The sequence below is a fragment of the Salmo salar genome, chromosome ssa12, assembly GCF_905237065.1.
Source record: "Salmo salar chromosome ssa12, Ssal_v3.1, whole genome shotgun sequence".
Lineage (NCBI taxonomy): Eukaryota > Metazoa > Chordata > Actinopteri > Salmoniformes > Salmonidae > Salmo > Salmo salar.
The window spans coordinates 29,875,520-29,885,319 of NC_059453.1; the positions used below are offsets into that span (position 1 = coordinate 29,875,520).

A 9,800-nucleotide genomic window follows, 5' to 3' on the forward strand; every position below is an offset into this window, starting at 1 on the left:
CCAGTGTTATAGATACAAGAATGGCACCGAGAACTAAGATGATTTTAATGACTGAAAGGTAATTGGTAATGTGACTGACTTAGGTTTGAGAGATGAATAGAACATTCTTAACCTCACAGCACCTATAACTGAGGAAGGGTGGGCTAGTACCAGTAAAGGATGCATACGACAGAAATTACCACAAAGGGTGGTTAGGAACTTGCGCCCTGGGGTTATTGGTCCAACCAGTTCGAGTTAGTCATCAGAGCTAGTTATAGGAGGCTAAAGTAGGGACAGGAGGAGTTTTGACCAGGATGGGAGTAGCTTTGTCTAGAGGGATGCTATTGGCATCCTCAGGGAAGTTCCAGATGAATACAAAGCTATGAATCAAATATGTGAAGGCTTTTACACTACGTTGTTTTCGTGGTTGACAATAAATAGAAATGGTGATTGGATTAATGACATTTTTTTTATAATCAACAGAGAGTCATGAATGAAAACGGGGATGCAGTAAAGAGGTTCTCTGACCAATTATCCGCCACCTCCCTCATGACCTGGTAAAATAGACTGACTCTCGATATGTTATTGGCAGAAGAGGGCAGTGTAGGTAGAATGATTAGGTTCATTGCTGCACGTACATTCCTGATAACACATCCCATGTTTGGGAAATGGAAAAGTGTTGTAAGAACTGTATTATGGGCTGCTTTCACCTGTATGAGTGTGTTTGTGTTGTGTGGATGTTGTCTCGTCCCATGTGTGAGAGGTTTAATCACCAGGACTCTAGAGAGATCGATGACGCAGCAGATGGTGAGATATGGACCAATTCCGAGCTCTGATCAGTGGGATGGCGAATGCGGGCCTCCAGGCCAGGAAGATGGCTCCGTCTCTTTCAATAACGAGGAGCCAATGTTTGATGAAACAATTTTAAACGTTTTGATAGAATTTTCAACGTTTTGATAGACTGTTCCTTTAATGAAAATTATGATGAAAATCCTGAATCGAAGTGTCATAATTGGAAATAGGCCTAGGACTGTCATTGATGGGTATAGGAGGAATATTCATATATTGGACTTGTTTAATCCTTGTATCACAATAAATTTCCATATAGCATGTGATTGTTAGTGAATACTCATAGTATGTGATAATCGTTATGTAATCCCATATAGTGTTTGATTATGTTTATTTCCATATAGCGTGTGATTTATTTCCATATAGCGTGTGATTATTGTATTTACATATAGCGTGTGATTAGTAGGGTTCTCAGATAGCATCTGATCATATCATGGTGAATTATTGAATCATTTAAGGGTGGAATTGATAAGATAATTATCTAATAAAGGTAAATGAATCAATAAACCATGATGAATTATTAGTCATACAGCATGGTTAATGAATAATCAATGTAATGATCAATGTAGGGATCGATTAGTCTGATTAGTTCCGGAAAGTCCAGGAACCACTGGAGAGGGAATGAAATGTGTGTATGCCATTAGGAGGGACAGCAGGAGGCAGATGGCCAAGGGAGTGAAAGCTTCAAAGAGTTCTTGAACCTTGAGGGAAAAGAACTGGCTGAGCTCTGGATAGTGATAAACAGTGTGAGAAGTCTATGGGGGATGCAGGTCACCAACAGTTTGTGTGTAAATGCATGTGCGTAAGAAAGCAAGAACTATATAATGACTGTTTTGTTATCCTGACCTCAGAACGTTCTCTGAATAAAGCTACAGATACCTTTTGCAGAAAGCTGAGTCCTTGCCTAATTATTATAACCCATTGTCTTACAAACCTTGGGCATTAGTCAAGGCGAATTGATTATTGATTATTATCATCAAGATATAAAATTATTTTAACAGGCGATAATGTGTTTCAGCCTGGGGCTGGGATGACGACATTCAGGTTTTTCCCGGGCTCTGAGCGCCCATGGACGACGTAGGAAGTGTCACGTTAGAGCAGAGATTCTTTGTAAAAGATAGAGATGGCAAAGAAGTTCCAGAAATGGTCAGACAGGCCACTTCCTGTAAAGGAATCTCTCAGGTTTTGACCTGCCATTTGAGTTCTGTTATACTCACAGACACCATTCAAACAGTTTTAGAAACTTTAGGGTGTTTTCTATCCATATATAATAAGTATATGCATATTCTAGTTACTGGGTAGGATTAGTAACCAGATTAAATCGGGTACGTTTTTTATCCAGCCGTGAAAATACTGCCCCCTAGCCATAAGAGGTTAACATAAACAGATGCACAATCTGGTTAAATAAACACTCACTCGAGAGCGTGAGAACGGAAGGACAAGATGTACATATATGGGCGTAACCACGTGACCCATAAAAATAGGTCATAAATCACTGCTTTGACAGATGCCGTCTACTGTATTCTCTCTCACAATTATTGCACAGAGTGAGTCAATGCAACCTATTATTAGATTTTTAAAGTAAATGTTTTCGTCAACTAATTCAAGCTTGCCATAACTAAGGGGTTGAAAACTTACAGTATCTAGGTTTATTTTAAATTTTTAAATAAATTGTTTTAAAATCACTGACATTATGGATTATTTGGTGTAGATCAGTGATAAAATCCCAAATTAAATACATTTTAGTTACCGTTTAACACACAGAAATCTAAGTAAAAGGGGGGTGAATACTTGGGCACTGTCTGTAGTGTAACATTCTGATGGTGGAATTGTGTATAGTAGACTACCATTTATTCAAATTCAAGAATTGAAATCGATCAGCAATTTACATTTGGATCTTTACATTCTCTCCGTTCCTGTCATCCCTTTCTCGCCTCTCTTCCCTCTATCTATAGCAGCAATGGGAGTGAGTTGTTCAATTAAGGTCACAGCAAAGTGGGTCCCGCAGGAGCAGGGACTCTGTATATGAATAAATTAGTTTATTCATATTTGTCGTGCCATGCCACTTAGCCTATGTGACCCATCTCACATGGGATTCTAAGCAGAAGCGAAACTGCCACAGGGGTTGGGGGAGACACACCTTTACACTCCGTATATTCCGCTGGCTGCCCCACCACCACAGAAAGGCTGGGCTGAAACACCTACATTTTGGAACTGCCTTACTCAAGAAAGCAAATAAGAGACCATGTTTGTATGCGGCTTTATTAACTCAATGATTTTTTTGTTTTTACATTGTTTGCAAACTGGTGACACTTTTTTTTTGTTAAACAGGTGGGTCTTCCCCACCTGCCTTGAATGACGGGTTGACACTGCTCTTGTGACGACCACATAGGTTCTCTGGAACTGATTCCTCCTCTTCAGTTCTCAGGCACATAAACATTTACCTGGAATAGGTTGGGCCTAGAACTCCCCACCCTCCCTCTCTCTGTCATCACTACCCTATAAAAGCGCAGCGTTCTCTCCACTCTGCACTGGAACACCTGATTTACTACAACCTTCAGTCGCGCCACTGCACCGAGGAAGAGCACACAGACACAGGTAAATGCATTATTTAAAATACATGCTTTAGGTTTAGGTTTTAAAGTCACTATTGGCCTCATGTTAATCTCGTCCCCAGGCTTAATTGCTACAGAGAGCTGTGTGGGGATCAGATCCGCCTCATGGTGACATACATGGCTCTGACTTTTTCTGAAAGTGAATACAAAATATTCCTGCAAATCTACGCTGTTTCTTCACAGGGGGGAATCCATATTTATGAACAGAAGACAACTATTTGTCTTAGGTTCTGACACAATCAATTATACTGAACTCCAGTACTCCAACGAAAAAAATGTGCGCATTTATCTAGGACTATGTACCAACAAACAGTTCGCAACAATGTCTAATTAATCAGAACCATTACAGATAGCAAATCCTGATTTGAATATATATGGGTCAATTTAGCAGTCAATAAAAAGTGCCATTTTAAGATTGATTTATTGAAACCATAATATTAACACGTTATATTATATAGTGGAACACAATCTTCAAAAAGGCAGTAACCTCAGCAGGCGCTTACTTGTAGAAGCCTTGGGCTGTGCAATGGCATAGCCTTGTTTTGTTAATTTAGCTAACAAGACGCTCTTATTTCCCGAGCCCTTATCACAGTCAAGACCCACCTATTCTATAGTAAAAAAAAAGATAATGTAACATAACAGAATAAAATAAACAGTAGTTCTGTTTTTCCAAAATGAAAAAAGTTGGCAGTGTGAAGAGATGTGAATCTCATGCTTGGAACAATTGTTCTAAAATAGTAATCAATTGAAACAGGATCAATTTGGCGAGTTGAACAATAATTTTTCAGGGTTTACAAACCAAAATAATTTCTTCTTTTCATTATACAGAAGTTCGATTTAGTTTATTCTGCCTGTCCTTTGGAATTTTCTAAATGGACAATTCCACATTGAACACTGCATGGTGATGAATTACGGCCACAAGATCTGTTTATAAAATAAATGTAAAAAATATTGGACACAACAAGTAGGCTGGGCTTAATAATTCTGATGAAAATAGGTTCTTTGTCGTTATCAAACTAATGGTTTTGCGAATTATCAGCGTGGAACCTGTCTATGTCTAGGGGGGTTATATCATAGCCCTAGGGTTCTAAATGACACTATAGCAGTTCGCAAAGTAACCTAAACGAAAATAGATAGAAAGCAATTATTCCAAAACTGCATCTCATTGTTGGAATACATATTTCCTTACTTCAATCAACCAGTCCATTTTTTTTATTCGTGATAAAACAGTCTGTTTGGCAAGGGAAGTAGCTTGTGTATCCCATCAGTTAAATACATTTTTATAGGTATGTATTTCTGGAGCTTGTCTTGAGGCGCATAGAGACTCAGCTAAGGACTGTTACAATTGTAACATAATTAAAACATTTTAACAATGTGATTTAATCGATTGATGTTGGGAAAATGGATGACAAAAATGCAGAACTGTTTTCAGATTTAATCATGTAATATTAGACCTACTGTCATATGCCCGTGCTCATCCTGGTTCTTACAGGCAAAGTGAAATGACACATTTTGCTTGTATTGCATGCAGCTCAAATGATATGTAACAACACCCTGAGTGCATTGGACATGAAACAACGATACAAATGTAAGTTGTAACAGCACAACAAAATAGAGGCATGTGCCTTTTCATTCTTCAAACGGTCGTCACTACCACAGCCACAAAGTAATAAACCCTGCCTTTTTATACAATTTCTTAAAAATCAGATTTTAAACCTTACCCTAACCTAAACCACAATGCTAACCTTATGCCTAACCCTAACCTTAAATTAGGACCAAAAAGCACATATTTTCGTTAATTTTTACATTCTAGCCAATTATGACTTTGTGGCTGTGCTAGCTAGTGGAAACAATTTATAATGGCACAACCAAACAGTGGGAAGGAAGCGAAACCGTCCAGTGGGCAAAACCATTCATCTTGTGGCAACGGGAATGGTTTGTAAAATCTGTTTGAATACAGACTTGCTCAAAACATTAGTAATCATTGAAAATGATGGGGTACTTGTTAAAAAATCATATTGACCACTATTATTACACACAGAATGAGTCAATGCAAATTATTAGATTTTTGAAGTCAATGTTTTCCCCTGAACTAAGCTTGCCATAACAAAGGGGTTAAACGCTTATCTAACATTTGTCTAAGACGTTTAGTTTTAAAATGTATACATTTTGTTCTTTTTTTTAATCACTGACATTATGGAGTATTTTGGGTAGATCTGTCAAAATCCCTATTAAATCACATTTTGTTCCTGTTTGTAACACAAAAAATGGTAAAAAGTCAGAAAGGCATGAATGATTATTATAGGCACTGTGATGAAACTGAACCTCAAGAGACTGTTGAAGCCATCAGTTCTCAGAGTCCCACAACTACTGACTCTGGTTGTCAAACTAGTTTTATTTTATTGTAAAACAAAAGTGTTGTCACTTTGAATAATTTAATAGTGCCTTATTTCAGTTATTGTTACAGTTGCTAAATGTACATGCATATCTCTTTTGATGTTGGCAGAACACGACATAGCCGGAAAGGAGGAGTTATGTATGTGATAGCGTTATATAGTAATTATCCTAGGCACTACTTTGTTGTTACTGTGGAACCTAGAGCATTGATACTAATTGAGTAGCCTACTGCGCCTGCGTATACATGTTCTCTGCTTGAACTGAAGTTTGATTGAAAAAGTAAAGTTAACATTACCTCCATTTCAAATATCATCAGTACTGTTTGTGTAGTAGTAAGAACACACACCTAATGCCGATAAAAAAAAACAGTAACAGATAGCAATGTACAATATAGCGAATTTAGCAAACTAGTCATTTGTGCTAAGTACATTAGGGCCTCCATCTTCATGCACCTTCACCATTCTCAAATAAATTCTGAATTGACAACAACCCTTGTCTCGTTTAAAGACTCGCAATTAGCATACGGACCAAGACATCTCAAAAGACAGGCAATGCCACTTAGTGCAATTCTGACTAATAATGATAAATTGCAAAGAAACTTTGCTTATCAAGATCTGTTCATTATGTTGACCGTTTGGATGAGGAAAATTATTGAATTTAATCAGTGGTGTAAAGTACTTAAGTAAAAAAATACGTTTTTTGGGGTACCTGAACTTTTTTGACAACTTACTTTTACTTCACTACATTTCTAAAGAAAAATAATGTACTTTTTACTCCATACATTTTCCCTTACACCCAAAAGTACTCGTTACACTTTGAATGCTTAGCAGGACAGGAAAGTTGTCCAATTCATGCACTTGTCAAGAGAACACCCTTGGTCATCCTACTGCCTCTGATCTGGCAGACTCACTAAACACATGCTTCATTTGTAAATGTTGTCTGTGTGTTAATGTGCCCATGGCTATCTGTAAATTAAAATAACAAAATGGTGCCATCTGTTTGCTTAATATGCGGAATTTGATGATTTATACTTTATGTAAATTATACTACTTTTGACACTTAAGTTCATTCCAGCAATTACATTTCACATCATATAAAATAAAATGTTATTTGTCACATGCACCGAAGTGGGGACACACTTTTACATGTAATACTAAAGTATATTTAAAACCAAATACTTTTAGACTTTTAATCAAGTAGTATTTTACTGGGTGACTGAGTAATTTTCATTAAAGTATCTTTACTTTTACTCAAGTATGAAAATTGGGTACTTTTTCCATCACTGAATTTAATCAAGTTAACCCTAAATTACCCTCTTTCTCTCCCCTCTCTCTTTCTCCTCTCTCTATCGTAGCAGTAATGGGAGCGGTTGCTTCACATGATGGTGCTACAAATAGTGGTACTTCAAATACCAACAGTCATAACGACAACCGTGTTGATAACAGTCATTCTGTATCAGGACAAAACCAAAACATATCAGGCCAAAGCAAGATCGACGGCGGAGTTACATTTGGCAACATGACCCAGACCACCACTCAGACCGGTATGTAAACCAGTCCAGCAGGAGGGACTACATAAATAAATGAATGAATAAATACATTCATATTTTATTGTTGTGCCATGTGGCCATTCCACATTGGATTATAAAACACATTGATATTAGACATTTCAAAGCATAAAGCAATTACATGTCTATATACATACACATTTAACAGCTCAGTTCCAGCGTAAAAATACACAATTGTTTATTGTTGATCATAGCAGTGTTCTACGATCAGCAAACTCCTAATACTGACAACCACATTTCTTTCAGCACTGTCCAATGATTCTCGCTCTCTTTCTCTTAGCTCAACCCGGAACTCCCCAAAAAACTGTCTCACCCAGCATCACCATAGCCAACGTTACAGGTGGCAAAGTGCGTCTCTACTACAAGGTAGAGAAGATTTCTCTCGATGACCTCATTGAGGGGAGTCAACTCAAGAAGGGCGAATCCATGCTCATCCTGGAAGGCACCTTTAAGAAGACCCCCCTCCCTCAGAGCCTCTATGTCACTGGCTTCCAAGTAGAATGTAGCAATACACATAGCTGCCCTGAGGAATCCCCACTGAATGGGCTGGACAACCTCCTAGCAGAGTATGCTGAGGGTCAGCCCAAGTCCTACATCCTCACTGTTGACAAAGATGTGAAGCTAGCCAAGAAAGGAGAGATCTGGGTGGATGAGGACGGGGTGGATCACAACCCCAAAAAGTAACGCCACCAGGAAACCTCCTGTATCTTAACACCCTTTATTAATCACAGATTAAACTACATACAAATTATTGATTAAAAATAAAGATAAGTGAAATAGTGCTTCAAGATACACTGAGTGTATGGTAGAAATCAGCAATGTAATCAATGTTTTTTTACGAATAAATACGTTACTGATAAAATAATTTGTGTTTAAAGATAAATGATGAAATAATTCTACCCTGAAACCTAACTATTAGTGATATAGTTTATGCAGCATGTATAATGAGTAATTAAAATGTTAAACATAAGTCTAACTGGGTTGGACTGGGAAAGAGAGGAATGTGTGTGATATACAGTGTTGTGAACTCTGGAGAAGGAGATAACTCTCCTAAAGTTTCGTGTGTATGTGTGTGCGTAAAGAAGGAGCCTGGTATAAAATAGAGGTCTTTGTATATGAACTGCAGAGTGCCCTCGTAAATAAACATTTTGACTATTGTAAGCTGGGAATTCTGTCCGTTTCATTTAAACCAGAACTTTACGAACTCTGGGTTGCAGATTGAGTAGATTCATTGAAGTTTATGAACATTGATAACAAAATTCTATATCAGTTACCAAACTGAGAATGTTAGTATGTGTTCTGTAAGATGTTATTATGACAAGTATCTCAGTGTGTGTGTGTGTGTGTGTGTGTGTGTGTGATTACATTACATGATTGTGGTTGGCACCAGATATCCTACATACTGATACTTATCCAGATTGTAATCCATGTTATTTTTCTAAGGTTGTAGTCATGTTATTTCAAGCATTCAGAGTGACGGTGCAAATATATATAGCGGGAGAAAAAGCCTGCATATTTCCTCATTACATTAGATTTGGATGTCGTGAACAAGAAGAATGTTAGATAAATGCAGGTTTGATGATGAGTTGAATAAAGTGCGTTAGTGCTAGGACAAAAACAAAGGATTGGGAAATATTATATTAATGCATCAAAATTAATGAACCACACCCCAGACAACTACTTTCACACCACATGGCTCTGTCCACCCACCCCACAATTCTGTAGAGACCATACACAAACGGTCCACCCTACTGGGTCACAGCATTCCACCCTCCCCCTCTGCCTTCTTGGATATCTTCAGTCCATTTTAATCACCTTAAATATCGCCAAGAAAATAATTTTACTCAACTAGAAAAACAAAACTAATAGTCTATTTTCTATTTATACTTCTCACAGAACACATCACAATGGAAAAAATTACAGCATCCAAAGACAAAATTAAATTCTTCAACAAAAACTGGACCTCACTCCTCAACTCTTTGCAGCTACCGATTATCTGATTCCCCCTTAGTGTTTCCTCTAACACCCAAGCTGCTATTACTATTTATTTCTATACATTAGATGTGTTATTATATTGGTATTGGTATTATTTTAACATCATTTTTTAATTGCATCTAATCAGGTTGACAAAACCGAATAAGCTATACACCCTACAACAATGTTTTCACCATATTAAACTTCAACACACTGACGTCCCCCAAATACAAATGTTGAATTTGTTATTAAAAGGTGTCCTGTCTACCTGTCCCCACCAGGACCTGTTGAATGTGTGTCTTGTTTGCTTGTTTTTGTTGTTATTGTTATTTGTTTATTCTTTGACTCACATCAAATGGTGGGATGGGAACAAACAGGGTGGGGGGGGGTAGTTTATTAAAAAAATGTGGGTCTGTGGT

At 37.5% G+C, this 9,800-nt stretch overlaps 1 protein-coding gene across 1 annotated transcript in view; it reads left to right on the plus strand.

The window, feature by feature from the left end:
* The window catches only part of LOC106564722 (uncharacterized), a 61,769-nt gene extending 53,201 nt beyond the window's left edge, over nt 1-8,568 (plus strand). The window contains exons 2-4 of the mRNA XM_014131008.2: nt 3,337-3,426; nt 7,195-7,383; nt 7,688-8,568. Of these exons, the coding sequence (XP_013986483.2) occupies nt 3,337-3,426; nt 7,195-7,383; nt 7,688-8,091 (683 nt within the window). The 3' untranslated portion in view covers nt 8,092-8,568. The remainder of the gene's footprint in view (nt 1-3,336; nt 3,427-7,194; nt 7,384-7,687) is intronic.
* The last annotated feature ends 1,232 nt before the right edge of the window (nt 8,569-9,800 follow it).